The 23,791-nt window shown below is 35.2% G+C and overlaps 1 protein-coding gene across 1 annotated transcript in view; it reads left to right on the plus strand.

The window, feature by feature from the left end:
* AGPS (alkylglycerone phosphate synthase) overlaps positions 1 to 23,791 on the plus strand; it is a 155,927-nt gene that overhangs the window by 82,335 nt on the left and 49,801 nt on the right. The window contains exons 11-12 of the mRNA XM_023212321.2: positions 11,671 to 11,798; positions 23,001 to 23,052. Of these exons, the coding sequence (XP_023068089.1) occupies positions 11,671 to 11,798; positions 23,001 to 23,052 (180 nt within the window). The remainder of the gene's footprint in view (positions 1 to 11,670; positions 11,799 to 23,000; positions 23,053 to 23,791) is intronic.

Here is a 23,791-nt window from a genome sequence, read left to right on the forward strand (position 1 = left end):
AGGAAGAGTTGGCATGTCTTGTTTCTCTTTCATTTCTGTCGGGTCTTTGGTTTCTCTTTATTACTTTATTCTTTCTCTTTACTGGCTTGTCTGCAAGGAGTCCACATGCTTTTACATGTGCACACATGTGCACATCTTGCTTCTCCAAGGCAGCCATTTCTGGTTCCTCCCATTTTCAAACTTCTTCCTGTAGCCAGGGCTATGGACTACCAAGTCCTGTATAATATTTTAGCATTATTGTTGCACTTTTGTTTTCTGGGAGTAATTTTGGCTGTACTTCCTCCATTTCCTCTGTTACTCTCTACTTTTGGTGTGTAGTCTTAATAAGACTCCTTTTATTTACTTTTCATCCTTATAAGCTTATAGCAGCTGGAAGACTACAGGTAATCTGTTGAAATTTTTTCTTTTTATCTCTACTTAGAGGTAATTTGAAAGTTGCAATGTTTTTTGTTTCCTTGTATGCTGAAGATCTAAGTCCTGTGTAGCTTTGTTTTCCTTGTTGATTTTTATATTTTGGGGAGTTGAAGAAAATAGAGGGAGAGAAAAGACTCATAATCAAATGCCTGCTGTTCTTTTTTTTTTTTTTTTTTTTTTTTGAGGTGGAGTCTCGCTCTGTCGCCCGGACTGGAGTGCAGTGACTGGATCTCAGCTCACTGCAAGCTCTGCCTCCCGGGTTTACGCCATTCTCCTGCCTCAGCCTCCCGAGGAGCTGGGACTACAGGCACCCGCCACCTCGCCCGGGGTTTCTGTATTTTTTTTAGTAGAGACGGGGTTTCACCGTGTTAGCCAGGATGGTCTCGATCTCCTGACCTCGTGATCCTCCCGTCTCGGCCTCCCAAAGTGCTGGGATTACAGGCTTGGGCCACCGCGCCTGGCCATGCCTGCTGTTCTTAATCCTTAAGTCCTGAGAATATATTTTCAAATTATGAGAGTTACTTCAGGCAAATACTTGCATTTTATATCAAATGGCATTTGAAGCCTTCAGTTTTCTTTGAGAACAAACATATTTGAAAATTATAAAACAGAAAATTCTTAAATTTATTGACACTATTTTTTTTTTAAGCAGAATGGAAAGTGAATGACATACAAGCCTCTCTGATGTCACATTGCCATGGAGTTATTTGGAAACAATTATATAAAGTGAATATAAAATACTGGCATAACATACATATAATTAAGTAATAAATAATTTAAGTAGTTTTATATCACTCTATTGAGATAATATTCCCAGAACAAAAGAATCAATAACTACATTAAAACTCCACAGAAATGGGCCTTTTGATGCAGTGAATTTGGAATATCCATTTGTGATTGGCTGAGTTTGAACAAAAGTCAGAATGGAAGCTGCCCCTGTCAAACTGCATTTGGGACCTGGATGGATTTTTATCTTACACTGGGACCATGCAGAATTCCTAGCTGGTTTGTTGCACAGACTCACCTCGATCATTTCATTAACCTTGCAATAATGCAATGTCTCATTTTATACTACTAAGTTTTAAAAGTCTCATTTATAGATTTATGGTGAGTTTCACTTTTAGATTGCCTACAGTATATATATGAAGCAATTTACAGAAATTTAAGTCATGATACCTTCTTACTAGTACCTTAGAATTTTGATGTAGAGTGAGAATTTTAAAGAAGGTTTGTTAATATAACAGTATATACATTTAAGAATAAACTTTTTGAATAAGTAATAACTTGTACATTTATAAAATTCAGATATGTAGAAACATGGGAAATTCAAAAGTTACTCAAGAATGTTATAGGGAAAAATTTGCCTCCTATCCCTGTCTTTCAGGCATCTTCCCTGTCCAGAGTCAATACTATTGCTACATATAACTGATGCAGGATTTTTGCTCCTTAGCTCAGCTAAAATCTTGTTGTATGACTAGGAAAAAATTAGCCATGCAGACACGTTGAAAGGTGAGGAGAGTAGAAGTTATTTAAAAAAAGCTCTCAGCAAAAAAGGGGTTCCGCCAACGGGCTCCCACCTCACAGATCAAATACCAGGCCACCACATGCACAAGCTGAAGAGCCCAGGCTTCTTCCCCCTGCACAAGACACACATTCCTGGTGGCTACACCCCACTCTCCCAGTGCACAGGTGGTCCCCTAGTCCACTGGGGGCATGCCCAGACAAGGCCTTGGGTAAGTTCCCTCATCTGCACAAAAGCATTTGATGTAAACACTTGTGGAGCAGATTAGAGATTCTCTGGGACCCTCCCTTGTCTGCCTCCTATATCTATCATAACCTTGTATGTATATATTTTTTAAAAACCAAATGGGAGTTTACTACTCTTTGCTCATCACATTTAGAGCCAGTTCATTCTTTTTGATAGCTGCGTGATATTCCATTCATTGAACATGCCCTGATGTATTTAACCAAACTCCTGTTGGTTGGCATTTAAGTGGTATTCAGTTTTGTCTTTGGGTTATATTTAGATTATAATGCTGTGATTCAAAGAAATATTCTCAAATGTCTTCATTTCTTAGAACTTAGGAAATACTTCACCAAAAGCTTAGAACTTGGAGTTTGGTTTTGAATAGAAATGTTTTCCTGGTTAAAGTCAGGGTTTATATTCACCTTCTTTAATGAATTTCAATCTTTCATTCAAATCTGAGTTTTGAGTTTGATCAAGTGGTTATTAAAGTTTTCCATAGTCTGTGGACAGATTAGAGCAAATAGAAGAGATGATTAATACCTTTAGGAATTTCTGCCTGACAGATTTCCAATTTATTGGTAACAAGAACTAACTGTGAACATGAGATGTTAATTCCAAGATACCAGGAATTTCTAGAAGTGTTGAGAAGAGTGGAAAGAATGACCGACAATCTTAGTGACATTGTCAGTATAGTGGAAGGAAATTAGCAAATTAAAGTGATACTACTTGTCTTGGTGAGAAAGATTAAGTATGGTAGATAGTTCTGTGTTACTGGATAAGACAGCATAGTACTAATAGGTAACCTGTCAACCCTTTGCCTCTTCTGACAGTTTTAGAAGTTCACCTCAAAAAGAAACTATCTTTTAGCTATCACCATTCCTCCCTCCAGCTCCCCAGCAATCCTACCCCAAGCCCTAAGCAACTACTGATCTTCTTTTGATTTCTATAGATTTGTCTGTTCTGGAAGTTACACAGAAATGGAATTATATAATATGTAATCTTATGACTGGCTTCTTTCACTTACCACATTTTAAAGATTCAACAGTTGTAGCGCGTATTAGTACTTCATTCCTTTTTTTGTAACTGAATAATATTCTACCGCATGCATATTCCACATTCTGTTACTCCATTCATTACTGAGATTGTTTCCACATTTTGGCTGTTATGAATTGTGCTGCATTAAACATTTGTGTACAAACTTTTGTGTGACATATTTTTATTTTGGGGGGATTTATAGCCTAGGAGTGGAGTTGCTGGCCATATAAGTCATAACCCTATGTTTCACCATTTGAAGAATAGCCAGACTGTTTTTTAGCATGGTTGCACCATTTTACAATCCCACAAGCAGTAAATGACTGTCCCATTTTCTCCACATCCTTGGCAACACTGACTTTTAACCTTTTTTAAATAGTAGCCATTACAGTAGGGATGAAGTGGGGTCTCATTGTGATTTTGATTTTTGTTTCTAGATGACTAATTATGGTGAGCATCTTTTCATGTGTTTATTGGCCATTTGTATATTTTGTCAGCAGAATGGCTACTCAGATTCTTTGGCCATTTTAAAATTATTTGTCTTTTTTATATAATATATTTAATAATATAATTATTACATAATTATAAGAAGTCTGTGTTCTAGATATAAGTCTTTGTCAGATAAATGGTTTGCAAATATTTCCTCTCATCAGTTTCTTGATGGTGTCTTTTGAAGTGCAAAAACTTGAAATTTTGGCAAAGTCAAATTATCTATTTTTTCCTTTAGTTGCTTGTGTATTTGTTGTCATATTTGAGTATCCAATGCCCAATTCAAGGTCATGAACATTTACCCCTATGGCTTCTTCTCAGAGTTTTATAGTTTTAGTTCTTGTATTAGGTGTTTCATTCATTTTGAGTTAATTTTTGTATTTGGTGTGAGGTGTAAGGATCCAACTTCATTCTTTTGTGTGTAGATGTACATTTGTTCCTTCATCATTTTAGAAAGACTGTTCTTTCCCCTCTGAATGGCCATGGCACTTTTGGTAAAGTCAGCATGGTTATTTCTGGATTCTTCATTTTTTTCCCCATTGATTGCTAAGTCTGTCCTTATGCCAGTGCCATATTGACTTGATTACTTTTGAGTTTTAGCACGTTTTAAAAGTCAGGAAGTCTGAGTCCTTCTTTATTGTTCTTTTTTGATATTGTCTTGGCAATTCCATATGAATTAGAGAATTAGCTTGTCAATTTCTACAATGAAGTCAGCTTGGATTCTAATGGAGTTTGCATTGAATCTGTAGGTCGGTTAGATCAATTTGGGGAGTAGTGCCATCTTAACAATGTTAAGTCTTCTAATCCATGAGTATAAGATATATTTTCAATTATTTAGATCTTTAATTTAACAGTGTTTCACAGTTTTCAAGGTGTAAGTTGGGCACATCTTTATTTTATTCTTTTTGATGCTATTATAAATGGAATTTTTAAAATTTTCTTTTTGATTGTTCATTGCAAGTGTGTAGAGAAATACAGTTGATTCTTGTACCCTGCAACCTTGCTGAATTCTTTTTTTAAGTTCTGTTAGTGGATTCATTAGCATTTTCTATATGCAAGATCACATCATCTGTAGAGATAGATTTACTTCTTTTCCAATCTGGATACTGCTTCTTTCTCTTGCCTGGGCTAGAACATCCCATATAACATTAAATAGAAGTGGCAAGAGCAGAAATCTTTGTCTTATTCCTGATCTTAGGGGGAAAGCATCCAGGCTCTCCCCAGTAAGTATGATGTTAGATATGGGTTTTTCATTGATGACCTTAATCAGTTTGAGGAAGTTCTCTTCTTTTTCTAGTCTATTGAGTGTTTTGATCATAACAGATGTTGGATTTATCAAATGCGTATTCTTTATTGAGTTGCTAGTATCATTTTTGTTTTTTGTTCTGCTGATATGTTTTATTACATTAATTGACTTTTGGATGTTAAACCATCCTTTCATTCCTGGGCTAAACTTGGTTATGGCATATAATTTTTTTTGTTTGTTTGTTTGTTTTTGAGATGGAGTTTCACTCCTGTTGCCCAGGCTGGAGTGCAATGGCACAATCTCGGCTCACCGCAACCTCCATCTGCCAGATTCAAGCAATTGTCCTGCCTCAGCCTCCTGAGTAGCTGGGATTACAGGCATGAGCCACCATGCCTGGCTAATTTTGTATTTTTAGTAGAGATGGGGTTTCTCCAGGCTGGTCTCAAACTCCTGACCTGAAGTGATCCGCCTGCCTTGGCCTCCCAAAGTGCTGGGATTACAGGCATGAGCCACTGCGCCTGGCCTAATTATTTTTATATATTGTTGGATTTGGTTAATAATATTTTGTTTAGTATTTTGTTTTTTTGCACCCATCTTTATAACAGATTGATCTGTCATTTTCTTTTCTTGTGATGTCTTTGGTGGTTTTGAGACACTGGCTTCATAGAAGGAATTGGAAAGTGTTTCCTCCTCTTCTACTTTGTGAAAGAGTTTGTAAAGAATTGCTATTAATTCTTTACAACCAATTGTAAAGTGCTTGGTGATGTTCAGTAGTGAAATCTTCTGGGCTTGGACTTTTCTTTGTGAGTATTTTTTGGATTACTAGTTGGAATTAATAATTCAGATTGTCTTCTTGAGTCAGTTTCAGTAGTTTGTGTCTTTCTAGAAATTTTCCTATTTTGTCTAAGTTATGTAATTTATTGCTATACAGTTGTTCATAGTGTTCCTTTATAATTCTTTTTATTTTTGTGAGATTACTAGTAATATCCCCTATTTTATTTCCAGTTCTAGTGATTTGTGTCCTTTCTCTTTTTTTCTCAGTCACTTTAGCTAAAGATTTGTTAATTTTATTGATCTTTTTGGAGAACTACCTTTTGGTTTCATTGATTTGCTATCCTTGATCTCATTAATTTCACCTCTAATCTCTAATAATTCCTTCTGTCTGCTTGCGTCAGATGTAGTTTACTCTTCTTTTTCCAGTAGCTTAAGGTAGAAGGTTAGGCTATTTGAGATTTAAAAAAATGTATACAGACATTTACCCTTCACAATTCTCTCTAGGTATTGCTTTATCTTATCTGATAAGTTTTGGTATATTGTATCTTCCTGTCCATTCTTCTCAAAATGTTTTCCAATTTCCATATTGATTTCTTCTTTGACTCGTTGATTATTTAGTAGTGTATTGTTTAATTTTCACATATTAGCTAGCTTTCCAATTTCTTTCTTATTAGTTTCTTATTTCATTCCATTGTGGCTTGAGAATGTACTTTGTATTTTTTCAGTCTTTGGAAATTTGTTCAAGTTTATTTTATGACCTCGCTAGCATGTAGTTTATCCTGGAGAATGTTCTGTGAGCACTTGAAATAAATGTACATTCTTCTGTTGTTGGGTGGAGTGTTCTATACTGTTAGGTCTAATTGGTTTATAGTGTAAAAGTCCTCTATTGCTTTCTTGGTCTTGTGGCTTGTTGTTATGTCCATCATTGAAAATGGGGCATTGACGTCTCAAACTGTTATTGTTGAATTATCTGTTTCTCCCTTCATTTCTGTCAGTTATTACTTCATATATTTTTATGCATTGTTATTAGGTGCATTCTGTTTATATTTGTTGTTTTGTCTTCCTTATGGCTTATCATTATAAAATGCCCCTCTTAATAGCTAGTAATATTTTGTTTCAGTTTGTTTTGTCTGATATTAGTATATAGTCACTCCAGCTTTCTTGTGGTTGCTGTTTGCAGTATATATGTTTTTTCTTTCGATTTTCGTATCTCTGAATTTAAAGTGTAGCTTCTGTAGATAGCAAATAGTTAGATCTTTTTAAAAAACAGTCTCACTATCTCTGTCTGTTCTTCTGTTTAGTCCATTCACGTTTAATGTTGTTATTGGTATGGTCGGATTTATGTCTGCTTTATGTCTGCTTTTTTTTTTCCCCTCTTTGTGAGTCTCATGTCTTTTTGTTTCTGTAGTTTGTGATTATTGCTTTCTTTTGCCTTAAGTGAGTATTTTCTAATGTAGCATCTTAATTTCCTTAGTGATGTTTTTCTGTATACTTTTTTGAGTCACCTCCTTAGTAACCTCTATAAATGTTACAAACCAACAATACATTGCTAACGTTACTACTATATATAATTGGCTTTCAAAGAAGCTGAAAGAAGAAAGGAGAGCAAGTACAGGTTGAGCATCCAAACATGAAAATCCAGAATCCAAAATGCTCCAAAATTTGAGACTTTTTGAGCACTGACTTGACACTCAAAGGAAATGCTCCGTGGAGCATTTTGGATTTTGGATTTTTGGATTTGGGATGCTCAGCTGGTAAGTAGAATGCGTATATTGCAAAATTCAAAAAATCTCAAATTGAAAACACATCTGGTCCTAAGCATTTCAGATAAGGGATACTCAACATTTCTAGACATAGAACTTTTTTTTTATATTACCCATTTTGTTTATCCTTTGTGCTTCTCTTCATTTGTTCCTGTGGGTTTACATTACCATCTGTAATCATATCCTCAGCCCAATAGAGCTTTACTTTCACTTGCTTCTTTTGTGCTAGTATTGGCACATATATCACATTTGTATATGTTACAGATCCAAAAATACATCATATATGTATTGTTTCATACCAGTGCTTTTTAAATCAGATGTGAGAAGGAGAAGAAATATGCATTAATACTATCTTTTGTAATTAGGTAAAATAGAAGAAGACTCAAAAGTGCTCTTTTTTTGTATATGTTAATTTGAATTACTGTTTGGGGTCACCTGCTTTTAGTTTGAAGAACTTCCTTTAATATTTATTGTAAGCCTGTTTTCCAGCAATGAAGTCCTCTCAGCTTTTGTTTATCTGGGAATGTCTTTATTTTGTTTTCATTTTTGAAAGATAACTGCTGAATGTTGACACGTTTTTCCCCCTTTCAGCATTTTGAATATATTATCCCACCACTGTCTGACTTTCATTGTTTCTGCTGATAAGTCAGCTGTTAACTTTATGAGTTTTCTCTTGTAATTGATGAGTCATTTTTCTCTTGCTGTTTTCAAGGTTTTTCTCTTGCCTTTGACTTTTAGCATTCCTGCTATGATGTGTCTGTCTGTGGATATCTTTGTATTGCTCCTTTGAGCAATTTGTTGAGCTCCCTTGATGTATAGGTTATTGGTTTTTAATAAATTTAGGAAGTTTTCAGCCATTCTTTCTTTGAATAATTTTTTCTGCTCCTTTCTCTGCTTTTCTTCCACTATTCCCGTTACACATAAATTGGTGTGCTTAGTGGTTTCCTGCATTTCTCTGAGGCACCATCCATTGTTCTCTCTGTTCTTCATATTGCATAATCTCTATACATCTCTCTTCAAGTTTGATATTCATTCTTTTGCCAGAGACCATCTGTTGTTAAGCCCTTCTAGTGAATTGTTCATTTCAATTATTTTGCTTTTCAACTCCAGAATTTCCATTTGATTCATCTTAATAGTTTATCTTCATTTATAATCTTTAATGATGTGACATTATCATCAGAATAATCCAGAATAATCCAATCAAAATCAGACACTTTAGAAGGGATAGTTCTGGAGGTTAGTGTTTGGGATTTTTTGGGGGAGCACAAGAGTGGTCCTCCCGAGCATTGTCTCGTAGGCAAACTAGATGGGCTACATTTTAAGCTGTATCTCTAGTGAATCTACCTGTGTCTTCTCAGTTACCTTTTTACCACATCATTCACTGTTTTTGAGAATGTTCTTGGACTTGGACTTCACCATGCTCTGTTGCAAATAAAGTCATTTACATTGGAAAGAGATTAGCAGCTGTCTGTCTTATGGCCTGTTTCTCTCCCCAGAGAGAAACTTTATGTCTGCTTTTTTTTTTCCCCCTTTGTGAGTCTCATGTCTTTTTGTTTCTGTAGTTTGTGATTATTGCTTTCTTTTGCCTTAAGTGAGTATTTTCTAATGTAGCATTTTAATTTCCTTAGTGATGTTTTTCTGTATACTTTTTTGAGTCACCTCCTTAGTAACCTCTATAAATGTTACAAACCAACAATACATTGCTAACATTACTACTATATATAATTGGCTTTTAAAGAAGCTGAAAGAAGAAAGGAGAGCAAGTACAGGTTGAGCATCCAAACATGAAAATCCATGGCTCAGGAGTTAGGAGTGGGGAAAATGGCATGTTTCTATCTGAGTAACACCTCTGCTTTAGGAGCTGAATGCTGGGAGAAAGTGGGGTAGGAAATTAGGTTATCTAGGTTTGCTTCTCCTGGCAAGAAAGCAGCCCTTTATGAGCCAGGGCAAGGGCATTGGGACCCCAGTTTTAGTGTGCTACCCTCAAGGTAGAGCTTTTGTCCCACCAGTTGGGGCCTGGAGCTATAGGGGAACACTACCTCCCAGCTGCACTCACCTGGAACTTAGCCTTGGGAAAAGGTAGCTGGGGTCAGGGTATATTACATGGAATAGGATCAATTTTTTTTCTGAAATTAAGAAAGTCTTTACATAGATATTCAAGAGAAAGGAAAACATGTGTCCACATAAAAACTGGTACATATATGTTCATTGCAGCATTATTAATAGTAGCCAAAAAGTAGAACTCCATATGTTCATCAACTGATAAAGAGATAAACAAAATGAGTTATACTATACAATGGAATAATATTTGGGAATTAAAAAGTAATGAAATATTAATACGTGCTATAGCATGGATGAACCTTGAAAACATTTTGGTAAGTAAAATAAGCCAGTCACAAGACCAGATATTATGAGATTCCTTTTACGTGAAATGTCCAGAATAGGCAAGTCTGTTGTACAGATAGAAAATAGATTTGTGGTTGCCTATGGCTAGCGTGTGGGAGTGGAAATGGAGAGGGTTTGTTTAGTGGATATGGTTTCTTTTTGGGGATGATGAAAATGTTCTAAACTTAGATTGTAATGACAGTTGCACATGTTTGTGAATATACACAAAACATTGTATTTTGGGGCTGGGCGCAGTGGCTCACGCCTGTAATCCCAGCACTTTGGGAGGCCGAGATGGGTAGATCACCTGAGGTTGGGAGTTCAAGACCAGCCTGACCAACATGGAGAAGCCCTGTCTCTACTAAAAATACAAAATTAGCCAGGTATGGTGGTGCATGTCTGTAATCCCAGCTACTCAGGAGGCTGAGGCAGGAGAATTTACTTGAACCAGGGAGGCGGAGGTTGTGGTGAGCTGAGATCATGCCATTGCACTCTAGCCTGGGCAACAAGAGTGAAACTCCATCTCAAAAATTCAAAAAGAAAAAAAAAATTGTATTTTGCACTTTAAATGGGTGAATTTTTTCTGTAAATTATGTCTCAGTAAAGATGCTAAAACAAAAGAGAACGTTTAGTCACTTTTGTTCTCTTTTAAATTTTGTAAGGTATATCTATTTTTGTATTAAAATATTTATGAAGCCAAACTTGCAAAGCTTTTATGATCATCAAGTCATAAGTTATTTTATAATCTCAGTAGGAAATCATGTGTATATAGTGGTGAATATATTGTGATCTAATGTAGTTTGCTTTTCATAGACTTATCTTAGTTTTTAATCCTGTGTTATATATTGACGAGTTGTTTCAATTATATTGTAAACTTATTGGAAGCTTTGGTTTTTGCAAAACTTTTAAATTTCTTGTGTTATGAAGATCTGCAATTTCAAAGATTTCTCCCCTTCTTTATTTTTTAAAATGATGCTCAGAAAATTTACTAATAACGTTATTAATTTCTAACATTTGTACATCAGAAACCATTCATTTGAAAAACTTGGCTTTGTGAATATGATAGTTTAACTTATTTTTTCCTCTCTAATTAGTCCTTACCCTTATGAAAAAGAAAAGAGCATTTTTTAAAAATCTTTTTTTACTTTTGTTTTTTCATTTTTTAATTTGTGTGTATGTTTATATATTTTTGTTTTTAAAGAGCATTTCTTTTATTGGTGGTCATCTTATGTTAGATGTTTATAATAACTACTTTGTCTCCATCTGGTGTTTTTTGTTTCTTAAAAGGGCATCTCAGTAATGCCTTTATCTTTTCTTTGTATTAATTCTTAAGGAAAAAAGTGAGATAATATTTCCTCAGATTTCTTGTATCATCTTAGATTCTCATTGAAGGTTAGGGATTTTTCCCCCAATAAATTGTTTTTAAGACTAGAAATAAGCACAAATATCAAAATACACTTTAGTCTGAATACATGTAAGACATAAGAATCCATTGTTTTTAAATTTTTTTTATTTTAGTAAGTTGTAATACTTTAAAAACCATTTAAAAGTAACCTTCTTGGAGAAAGTTTACTTTAAAATGTTGAAAAATATTTGTACATAACTAAGTAAAGCCTATTCCCAAAGCTTTTTTAGGAAATTATAAAATTTGCTTAATTTTATAATTTTTTCTAGAATGACCTGAGTAGCCATTATTCCCCAGGTAGACTTCATAAATTTAAATATGCATAATAAAATGAATTAGTAGATTAAATAGATTTAAATATGATTTAGGAAATTGTCATGTGATGTACTGGATTATTCCCCCTTCTTTTTTTCAGGAACTCTTGGTGTAATAACAGAAGCTACAATAAAAATCAGACCAGTCCCTGAATACCAAAAGTATGGCTCGGTAGCTTTCCCTAATTTTGAACAAGGAGTAGCCTGTTTAAGAGAAATTGCAAAACAGGTAAAAGAAAAAATATATGTGTGTGTGTGTGTATATATATATATATATGTTTATGTATTTATATTTTTCAAATTCTACTACATAGTTGATTGTGATATGTTACAACTAATTTTCATATTTAGTTGTATTATGTTTGTGGTTTTTACCCAGTTCTATATGAAAAGGTAGTGTTGTATAGTCATCCCTTTAAGTGCGGTTACTATTTCTATCAAACCTATGTCTTCGTCTAGATGGCTATATGATTGTAAGCCAAGGTAAGACACGTACTTTGATTGATAGCTTCAGATAACTTTGCCTTTTATTGACTATTATGTGCCTTAAGTTATTTTTGGGTAAGATATTTTATGATTAATTGAAGTGATATTTAATTTAAATTGAGACATTTATTGAAATTAAAAGTAATGGCTAAATTTCAAAGACCCCAAAATTTAAATATAGGTAATTCAACTTCATCAATTCATAGAATGTGCTGCTATTAGGCTATACTTTGTTTTATATTATCTAAGCTATAGCTTAAGGAATATAGTATGTATAATATGCTAAAAAGAATTTTTATTTTCTCCTCTCAAAAAATATATGTATATTTTTTTAAGACTAGATAATGCTAAGTAATTTTATTTATGTATTAAGTTATGTCAGTATGGAAATTTCTACATCTCTGTAGGCATTTGGTTTATTGTTTACAACTATTTATGAATAATTCTTAATTCAACTTTTCCCATCAAGGAGGAAGTCAAGGGGATGTACTCTAGTCTCTCTCTTCTTTTTTCTTTCTTCAAACTCCTGGAATTTTACTACTTCCTATCAGTTATACCAAAGTAGAATCTTGAGGACAAGGGAGTTTTTGATGTGACCCATATAGGTCAGCTTCCTGATATCCAGAGCAGTGTGGAGGAAGAATCTGTTGAGGCAAAGGAATAATATCGAGCAAGTAGTCTATGTTTATAAGGTACAGAAAGGGAAAATGATGAAGAGTCTCATTTTTCTGGAATTTCTAAGGTACAGAAAGGGAAAATGATGAAGAGTCTCATTTTTCTGTCATCTCAAGACAACCACTATTAATGCTTCAAAGAACTTTAAAATGAGAAAAAATATATACATTATTTACCCACATATATATCATTCCCAGTGCTGTATATTCCATACACTCATAAAGTTTTACTTTCTGAGACACTCATTCTGTCTGGCAGTTTCCCACTTTCATGAAGTCCAGCTATATGACTACCTAATTCACCAGTTGATGGGATAATTTTTGTAATTTTCAAGTACCTTCACTTACTTGTCAGTTAGATTGCTAGACTTAGTATAGGTCCTTTGATCTTGATTGCTAGACTACTCCTGGGTAGGGAGAGGATTCAAAAGGATGTATGGTCCTGGAATAAGCATTCTTGTACTTGTGGCAAGTTACTTTGGTAGTGGTAAGGCAGAAGTGATTCGTAAGAGTTGAAATCCTTACATCAGAGGCCCTAATTCACTAGAACTTTGGGGATATGATATTATGGTTAGGGAGCTAGAGTATATAGTATTAACACCATGTTTGCTAAAGTGACAAGATGGCAATAATATTTAAAACATTAAAGGATTATTAAGTAGAGGAGGATTGGAGATAAGTTTTTGGAGTAAATAGTATTTGTTATACTAAAGTAGCATTTGAGCACTGAGTGGTGACATTCCAGTGTGTTCTGGTACTTGTTTTTAAAATCCTCCATCATTCAAAGGCAGAGGAAAGGGGTTTCAAATTAAGATACCCCAGATATTAAGAAGTAAAAGAACTTGCAGAGCCTTATGGTTTTGCTTACGAATTAATACACGGAAGAACAGGAAGCTAGGGTTTTTTTTTTTTTTTTTTTAAATGACCAGAAGTTCACTAATTGAAAAATAAAACAAAGATGTTTCCATATATGTTTTCATTAATTTCAGATTGTTCTTAATGAACAGCTTTTAAAATTTCAAGTGTTTTCCCTTTGTATTATAATTTATCGTTGTGTGATGATTTTGGATTACAGTCATTGGGTGAACATCCTAAGAATTTTTCAAAATGAATAAAAGGACAAGTTTTACTGATTTGTGTAAAGATGAAGGAAAATTCCATCCCCTGCTTGTCTTAAATACTTTTATTTTCCTTCTATCTTTGTTGAGCTTCACTATTCCCCCCCCCCCCACAAAAGTGTGTTTTTTTGTTTATTTTTTAAGATGGAGTCCCACTCTGTCGACCAGGCTGGAGTGCAATGGTGCGATCTCGGCACACTGAAACCTCTGACTCCTGGATTCAAGCAATTCTCTTGTCTCAGCCTCCTGAGTAGCTGGGATTACAGGTGACCACCACCATGCCCAGCAAATTTTTGTGTATTTTTAGTAGAGATGGGATTTCGCCATGTTGACCAGGCTGGTCTTGAACTCCTGACCTCAGGTGATCCGCCTGTCCCGGCCTCCCAAATTGCCGGGATTACAGTCATGAGCCACCGTACCCAGCCACAAAAAGCATTATTAAAGAATTGTAGTTCATATCATTTCTTGTTCAAGTCTTGAATGACATAATTCTAATTCACCATTATTACCTCTAATTTTATGAAAAAAATATGAATGCCAAATTAGATTTTTCCTTTTGAGACAGGGTCTCACTTTGTCGTTCAGGCTGGAGTCAGTGGCATGATGACAGCTCAACGCAACCTCTCAATCTCCTGGACTCAGGTGATCCTACCACCTCAGCTTCCTGAATAACTGGGACCATAGGCACACGCCATTATACCTGTCTAATTTTTTTTTTTTTTTTTTAACTTTTGTAGAGATGGGATCTCCCTGTGTTTCCCAAGCTGGTCTCAAACTCCTGGACTCAAGCGATCCTCCAGTTTAGACTTCCCAAAGTGTAGAGATTGCAGGCATGAGCCACCATGCCCAACCCCAAATTAGATTTTTAAAAAATTACAGAAGTTATAAAAGTAGGTTGGATTTGTATTTATTTTCAACAAAAGATCTCAGAGAGGTCATGTTCAGTCTGTATTGACCAACTCTGCCTCTTCAATAATATCTCCCCTCTATAGAGCACAGATTTAGTAGACTTATAAATCTTTTGATTAGAAGTATGCATATTTTATGTTTTCTTGATGCTCCATCTACTTTTCCACACTGCAAATACTTACATGTAAATCTATCTTAAATTTCATTAGTAAGAAGTGATGTAAAAATGTATCAAAATACTAACTTTATAATTTCATTACAATGGAAATGTTGATTTCCAACATAAATAGTTGGTTTAATCTGATACAGTTTTTATAACAATTCGATGTGCCCCTGATAGAAAGTGACACAGAAGACCTACTTATGCTATTGAAAAGCAAGTATGGAATTTTCCTTCATCTTTGCACAAATCAGTGAAACTTGTCCTTTTACTCATTTTAAACAATTCTTAGGAGGTTCACGCAATGACTATAATCTGAATTCACTACAAAACACTATAGTGAGCCAGGCACGGTGGCTCACATCTGTAATCCTAGCACTTTGAGAGGCTGAGGCAGGCAGATCACTCGAGCCCAGGAGTTTGAGACCAGTCTGGGCAACATGGCGAAACCCCATCTCTACAAAAAATACAAAACTTAGCTGGGCATGGTGGCATGTACCTGTAGTCCTAGCTACTTGGGAGGCTGAGGTGAGAGGATCCATTTAGCCCAGGAGGTCTAGGCTGCTGTGAGTCGTGATCGTGCCACTGTACTTCAACCTGGGCAACACAGCAAGACCCTGTCTCAAAAAACAACAACAAAAAACTGTATTAGCTATATATCTTGTAATAAAATAAAGATAATGATTGATAGTGCTACTATGTGGTTAAAAAAGCAGGTCATAAAGTTCCTTTCTAGTCTATAGCTATGACAATTTGGTTCTATGTACTTAGTAATTGACAATTTTTAGAGATATAAATATTATGGACTAGGAAGTTTGTCTTACTTGAAACTGATTTTAAAAGCCCAGATAGATAACATTTTATTCTCGAGCATTGCTCTTAAGAATGGAGCAATTGCTAAGAGTAATTACTGGGATTTGGACATCTAACAATTTTGGGGACTTATGTATTTTCCTTCTATTATAATGCACATATAGAGAGGCATTAATGTTTATCTTACCTGGAAATGGATAAAAGGTTTTATAATGGTTTAGGGAAAGTTATATATTAGTTTATAGAACATACAAATCTCATATGTCAAGAGTGGTGCAGTATTTGCTGCCTTCCTTTGTAATAGTGTTTTCAGGCAGAAAAATGGAAAAAAACCAGGTTTTGGCACTAGTCATTGTTCAATTTGGGATTTGGAATTTCAGTTGATAGCAGGGGAATTAAGATCCATTAAAGTAGATGGTACATGGTTTATGATTGTGCCAAATTCTTGATTGAATAATGAGTTGGTTGCTTGTAATTCTTCACTGTCATTTTATAGCACTTCCGTCTTTGCAATATTTTCAGATTCAAGTTGCTTCTGAAATGGGAAACTGTATTTTGGATGAGTATCTTTTGGGAAAGAACATACTTGACTGTTCACAAATAGCAAAGTGGGCTATATGTATATTTTTATTACTATTCTTACTGAAGGAAATAAGCAACCTTATACTGGCAGCAGAAGGATTCTACTAAGGTCTCTCATCCGATCTTTGTCCATGTGAGGAGGTATCCTCTTTTAATACTTCACTGCCTCGTGAAAAGTTAGAAAGGAGGATTTAGTGGAAGATTAATGTGATTCTTTCTCATAAGTGGCAGTCCAGTATAATCTCCTACTTTATTCAGTAGATGGGTAAGTGATTTTTAAGACTTTCTCAGAAAATACATTTCCTACTGTAACCTCTCAAGAGGAGGGAAATAATGTCTTTTAATCAGCATATCAGTGTTAGATATAACGTTTTATTATTCTCTAAAAGAGATAAATAAAATTGTTAGTTTGGAAATAACAATGTCTTTAAAGGTTAAAAGGAAAACTGAGTGTTAAAACAAGCTCAGAAGCAATTTCTGAAATTTGGGTTTTTTTGTTTGTTTTCAATAAAAACTTAGTAGTTGTGTCCTATGGTATTTTGAGAGACGTATTTGTTCCAACAAGAGGAAAAACTGTATTTGGTATTGATTAGTACTCGTTCCTCTCAAAACTCTTCTCAGTAAAACCTAGTTTCTTCGAACTAGGTTTTTAGAATTATAGATGAAAAGGCAGCTTTTCTTCCCACTACCTTTTGACAGAGGGTAACTTTTCCTTCCTTCTATCACTTTTATTTTAAACAATTTTAAACTGATAAAGGTTTGGAGTTTTTTGTTTGTTTTAGTGATTTTAGATTAAATTTGGGAAGACATTTTATGAATTGTTCTGTTTTAAAATTAATTTATCTTGGAGGAGTTCAAATAAATTGGAAGGAGTCAGGGTTAGCACTTACCTTATAAAACACTTAAAACTTCTTTTTATTCAACAGTAATTCTTTGGAGTATTTATTACATAGAGAAACTGAAATTATTTTAAATCATGTTTTTGTGTCATGCTTTTCTTTCTCTGAAGCAGAGAGAATAACCCTAGTCAAATGTTTGGTTAATTGGATCATTTACTGTTTGATCAAGCAAAATTAAGACAGTTATGAGACATGTTCTCTACCAGAAGCTACTCAGAACAAGTTATTATACCTTTACTAAACTGAAAAACTATAAAGTTATAATTAGGAGACTGGCTTTTTGGTCTTTTCCTTAATATAAGTGGAGGACAATATTCACTCCCTATTATGTATTATTTTCTTCTTTAAAACCAAGCAACAATTGACTTGTCAAAATAAAAACTTCTTATTGTTTATCATACGGACTCCTAGCTGTAAGTCAGTATGTCATCTCTAAGATGACCAACCAGTAATAACTGTAGCCTTAAATAGTCTATCATTTCATCTGTGATACCAACTCTGACTTATTAGTTAGAAGAAGAATTTGTCTACATTTTAAGTTTTCATATCCAGAAATTCACATTACAGATTACCTTTTTTTACATAGCCTTGTTTGAACTTTTTTTTTTTTTTTTGAGACGAAGTCTCGCTCTGTTGCCCAGGCTGGAGTGCAGTGGCGCGATATCGGCTCACTGCAAGCTCCGCCTCCCGGGTTCACGCCATTCTCCTGCCCCAGCCTCCCGAGTAACTGGGACTACAGGCGCCCGCCACCATGCCTGGCTAATTTTGTTTTTGTATTTTTAGTAGAGACAGGGTTTCACCGTGTTAGCCAGGATGGTATTGAACTTCTGACCTTGTGATCCACCTTCCTCAGCCTCCCAAAGTGCTGGGATTTGAACTTTTAAATTAATCAATTTTGTTGTGTGCCTTTTATTTGAGGTAGTGTGCCCTTAGCTTGATAACCAACATAATGCAATGGATAGTATGCAGTTAGATGTAGTTCCTGACTTCTAGTAATTACTGAGGATATTGCATATTATGATAATTTTTCGTGACCAAATTTTTGTATAGCACATGGAGTTTAGTGTTGAAGCATTTGCTTCTGATGCAACATGAGATTGATAGACTATTTCCAGTGTAGTCTCTAGGCTCAAGAATTTGGGCTGTTCCAGAGTCTACACAGGATGTTGGATTGACCCTTTGAGGAAACAAATGTTTTCAATCAAGTATAATTCATTCCTTAGCCATGGAGCAGAGTTATACAGCTGCCATTCGGTGCTTATACTTTTATAGTTTATCCTTATGACATTACATTAGCAGAAACCCCTCAGACATGTGAAATATATGCTAATATTGAATTTATTTTGCTGGTAACTAGTCTTTTAAGAGGTGCCTTCTCAAATATGTCTCATCTGAATTGCAAGTTCTGATTTTTTCTGTGACAAGTAAGAGCTATGACTTAGTTTTAGAAAAACCAGTCTTGCAGAAATATTTTGATGTGTTTCTTAGAGGAATTTTTTTTTTTTTTTTTTTTTTTTTGAGATGGAGTCTCACTCTGTTGCCCAGGCTGGAGTGCAGTGGCATGATCTTGGCTCACTGCAAGCTCCGTCTCCCGGGTTCATGCCATTCACCTGCCTCAGCCTCCCGAGTAGCTGGGACTACAGGTGCCTGCCACCATGCCTGGCTAATTTTTTGTATTTTTTAAGTAGAGACGAAGTTTCACCGTGTTAGCCAGGATGGTCTCAATCTCCTGACCTCGTGATCCGCCTGCTTTGGCCTCCCAAAGTGCTGGGATTTACAGGCATGAGCCACTGCACCTGGCAGAGGAAATATTTTTAAATAAAATGATAGGATTGAGAAATATGTTGCTTTTTAAGTTAGTGCAGAGAGTACTAAGTAAGACTAATTAGAGTAGTTAATTTTTACTTTTCAGATTATGCAATCAAGTAAATTCCTGGTTGTAGCATCCCTAAAGGGAAGAAATTGCCAGCAATTGACTAAGTCAGTCTTGTATCCATGTTGTGAGGTCATCGTGGTTATTTACTTCATTATTCAAGTAAATAATTATGTTGATATTTCTGTATTAGTCCATATCAGGTTTCATGTAGTTTCAGACTATTAAGTATAAAATAGTTACAAGTTTGATGATTTGAGAGAGTCCAGTAAGGGTACATTTATCATAGCAGGAAAGAAATCAATTATTTCATTAGCTCAGTTTTAGTAAGCAATTTCTGTTTGAGTGTTCTTGAATTCCCTGAGTTTACCATTAACTCATCATTAAAATTTGTAAAAATAGTCCCTCTCAGGTTAGTTTTGATCACTTACCAGCAGGGGTCACTTTAACTCAAGGACCTCTTTTCCTCCTTTACAAAATCTGCAATACTCTCAGCCCGGCATTAGTGAATAACATGGGAGTGGATTTAGAGCTCAAATTCTCAGTACTTGTGCTGTCTCTAACTTTTAAAGGCAATCTTCTGAGATTTTTTTAAACCTACCAAATTAGTTTTAAAGCAGTGGAAACAACCTAATGTTAACTGTACGAATAGTAACTCAGATTGAATGTTGTTTTTTAAGAATAGTAACATTATTTTGATCTTTTGATTATAGAACCTTCTATTTAATTAACTGTAGCGGTAACTTTTAATTATTTCGAATTATAAGAAACATATTCAGCTTTATATATTTAGAATGATGTACAATGATTTACAAATATCAATTGCCAGGAGATCATAAACCAACCTAGATGCTATTTTTGAGTGCTTTACCTATATAAGCACTTAGTTATGACAATAACTGAAAAACTGACTTTTAAAAAGTCTGGTACTATTGAAGTATGAAACTTTAAAACTGTTGGTTTGAATTGGATAATTTCAAAAAAGTTCATGTTGAAAAACTCATATCTAAAAATTTAAAAAAACTTTCTTTAGCTTATTAGTTCTTTTTTGATAGTGTTTGTCTGTTACCATCTACTATGCCTCCTTGATACAAATAGGAATACTGGATAGCTGGCTTATGTGACTCAACTATGAAGTTAAAATCACACGTAATATAATTGAATATTAGTTGCTATATGATAAAGCAGTTGCTCTAAAGCTTTCTTGCCATTTTTCCAGCTTTTTAATTTGAAAATTTTAAGCATGTAGAAAATTTGAAAGACTGGTACAGTGATTACCTGTCTATCCACTTCATACATTCAACAGTAACTAACTTTTTGCTCTGTTTAACGTGTATGTGTATATGTTTTTTGGACCATTTGAAATTAAGTTACAGAGCTTTTTTTTTTTTTTTTTTTTTTTTGAGACAGAGTTTCGCTCTTGTTGCTCAGGCTGGAATGCAATGGCGCTATTTCGGCTCACTGCAACCTCTGCCTCCCGGGTTCAAGTGATTCTCCTGCCTCAGCCTCCCAAGTAGCTGGGATTACAGTCATGAACCACCATGCATGGCTAATTTAGACTGTATTTTTAGTAGAGATGGGGTTTCACCATGTTGGTCAGGCTGATCTCGAACTACTGACCTCTGGTGATCCACCGCCTAAGCCTACCAAAATGCTGGGATTATCGGTGTGAGCCACCACACCCAGCCTGGGTTGCAGACTTTATGACACTTAACGTAAATGCTTCAGCACCATCTCCTAAAGACAGAAGAATAGTGTTCTTCTTTATAACTACAATACCATTATCATGTCTAAGAAAATCAGTAGGGTTTTTTTTTTTTTTTGAGACAGAGTCTCGCTCTGTCACCCAGCAGGCTGGAGTGCAGTGGTTTACTGCAACCTCTGCCTCCTGGGTTCAAGCAATTCCCCTGCCTCAGCCTCCCGAGTAGCTGGGACTACAGGTTTGTGCCACCATATCTGACTAATTTTTTTTCTTTTTTTTTTTTTTTTTTTGGTAGCGATGGAGTTTCACCATGTTGGCCAGGCTGGTCTTGAACTCCTGACCTTGGGCAGTCTGCCTCCCTTGGCCTCCCAAAGTGTTGGGATTACAGGTGTGAGCCACCATGCCTGGCCAATCAGCAGTAATTTGTTAATGTCATCTAATATTCATTCTATAAGATTATTCCAGTTATCTCTAAGATATGTTTTATGGATAGTGTTTGCAAACCAAGATTTAATCAAGACCTGCATATTTTAATTGTTTTAAAGATTAAATACCCTTAGTAATCCCAGCACTTTGGGAGGCCGAGACGGGCGGATCACGAGGTCAGGAGATCGAGACCCTCCTGGCTAACACGGTGAAACCCCGTCTCTACTAAAAATACAAAAAATTAGCCGGGCGAGGTGGTGGGCGCCTGTGGTCCCAGCCACTCGGGAGGCTGAGGCAGGAGAATGGCGTGAACCCAGGAGGCAGAGGTTGCGGTGAGCTGAGATCCGGCCACTGCACTCTAGCCTGGGCGACAGAGCAAGACTCCGTCTCAAAAAAAAAAAAAAAAAAAAAAAAAAAAGAAATTTACTATACTAAATGTGGTATACTTTCCTTTCCCTCCTTTTTGTTTTTGTTTTTGAGACAAGGTCTTGCAATCTTGGCTCGCTGCAAACTCTGCTTCCCAGGTTCAAGTGATTCTTGTGCTTCAACCTCCCAACTAACTGGGATTATAGGTGTATACCATCATGCCCAGTTAACTTTTGTATTTTTAGTAGAGACAAGGTTTCGCCATGTTGGCCAGGCTGGTCTTGAACTCCTGTCCTAAAGTGATTTGCCCACCTTAGCCTCACAAAGTGCTGGGATTGCAAGTGTGAGCCACTGTGCCCATCTCCTCCCATTTTCTGATATATGTGTACTTACATGAATTGTTTTCATTAATAATATTTGCCATTGATAAAGGTGGCGTAGAGTGTGGTTGATAGGAGATGGAATTTACAAGTTGGTAGGAACTTAAAATGTTTTTGTTATGAATGACAGAGTGGCTATTACTCTCTCATATTTTACTTATGTGCTTAAGCCAAAATATATAAATATGTATATTATATGTATATTCTACTTATGAAGAAAAGAAATCTGGTCTGATTAGGCTTTGTGTATTTTATTAGAAGTCAATGTGGCCATTTTATTAAAAACATTTCAGATTTGTAAATGTGAAGAAAACTGATTTTTCCTTTAGTATTTTTGGAAACTGGTAACGTTTTTAGAAGTATCAAGCCAACTACAAAGATACCCTTATGCCAAGATTTGAAATTACTCAGGTTTTACATTTAACATTTTTAAACTATTTTATATTTAATAATACTACAAAATAGAAAATAAGATAGTTTTAATGTAATTTTTGTTTGGAATATGACTTTAAAACTGTGTGTGTGTGTGTGCATGTGTGTGTGTTTTAAGTGATTTTTGGAGGCTGTATGGTTTACTGAAATAGTGCTCATCTAAAAGTCACAGTGTCTTCATCTTCTACCTTTACTGTGGTTAAGATACAGTATAGTTCATAAGATGGCATAATACTTGAGGCACTGGATTTTAGTTTTAGAAACATCTTTGTTCTAAAATAATCCACTTTGGGGTCTGGTATTTCTTTTAGGATATTCTCGTATGTCTTTGCCAGACATTAGGTAGCTTTTTCTGCTGATAAATTTAAAATCTGGTAACTTAGGTTTGTATTTATCTATATCTGCAGATTTCTTCTCTCCAAATATTTTATAGAAGTCATTGATATTTGTCTTCATAAAAATATATGAAAAGTTAACTTTTTTCCTCTGTAAATCCTTAGGAACTAAACTCTTGATCTCTTAAATATAGAAAGATAATATTCATATTCTACCTGTCTAGCTTTTTACTGTATTAAATTTGTATCACCTTTTTTTTTTTCTTTTTAAAACAGAGATGTGCTCCGGCATCTATTCGCCTCATGGACAACAAGCAGTTTCAGTTTGGTAAGTAAGGAGTGATAATTTTAAAATGTCATTTAGCCACAGAAATTTACGAAATATCAGTAGAAAGAGTATGGAATGCAGAGGTAGAAAGAACGTCAGTCTTGCCTTTCAGGAAGGTGTCAGTCTAATGAAGATAGACAATTACATAAATGAGTGAGGGCAGCAGTGTTGGAGGTCCTGTGAAAGAAGACTGCACTGGATACCATGGGCTGCAAATGAAGGAATTGATTCTTCTTGATTTTGCTTGAGGTTAAAGAGTCAGAAAAGGCTTTTATAAGAGAGATGCTTGAGCTAAATCTTCAAAGGTGAATACAAGTTTGCCTAGATGTCTCTTCTTCTCTACCAGACTTCTTCACTTAGCAGCAAAAATGTGAAGGTGTGAAATTCAATAATGTGTGTTAATGACTTCAAATCGTTCTGTGTGGTTCAAATAGAGGGTAGGGTTAGGGTTGTTATATGAGATAAAGTTGGATAGGTGGACTAGGGCTTTGCAGGATAGATTTGGATTTTGTCTTGTCAGCAGTGGGATTTCTTTGAAGAATAAAATCAATCAACTTTATGTCTTAGCTCATTCTGGCAGCACTGTACAGGATAGATTAGAAGGGTACATGCATGGAGGAGAGACACTAGGAGATGAAACAGTTCAAGAAGCAAAGTTTGAGGACTTTGAGCATGGCAGCAGCAATGGAGATAGAGAACAGATGATAGATTTTCAGAAAATCAGTTTGCTAACTGGATG

Source organism: Piliocolobus tephrosceles, chromosome 11, assembly GCF_002776525.5.
Source record: "Piliocolobus tephrosceles isolate RC106 chromosome 11, ASM277652v3, whole genome shotgun sequence".
Classification (NCBI taxonomy): Eukaryota; Metazoa; Chordata; class Mammalia; order Primates; family Cercopithecidae; genus Piliocolobus; species Piliocolobus tephrosceles.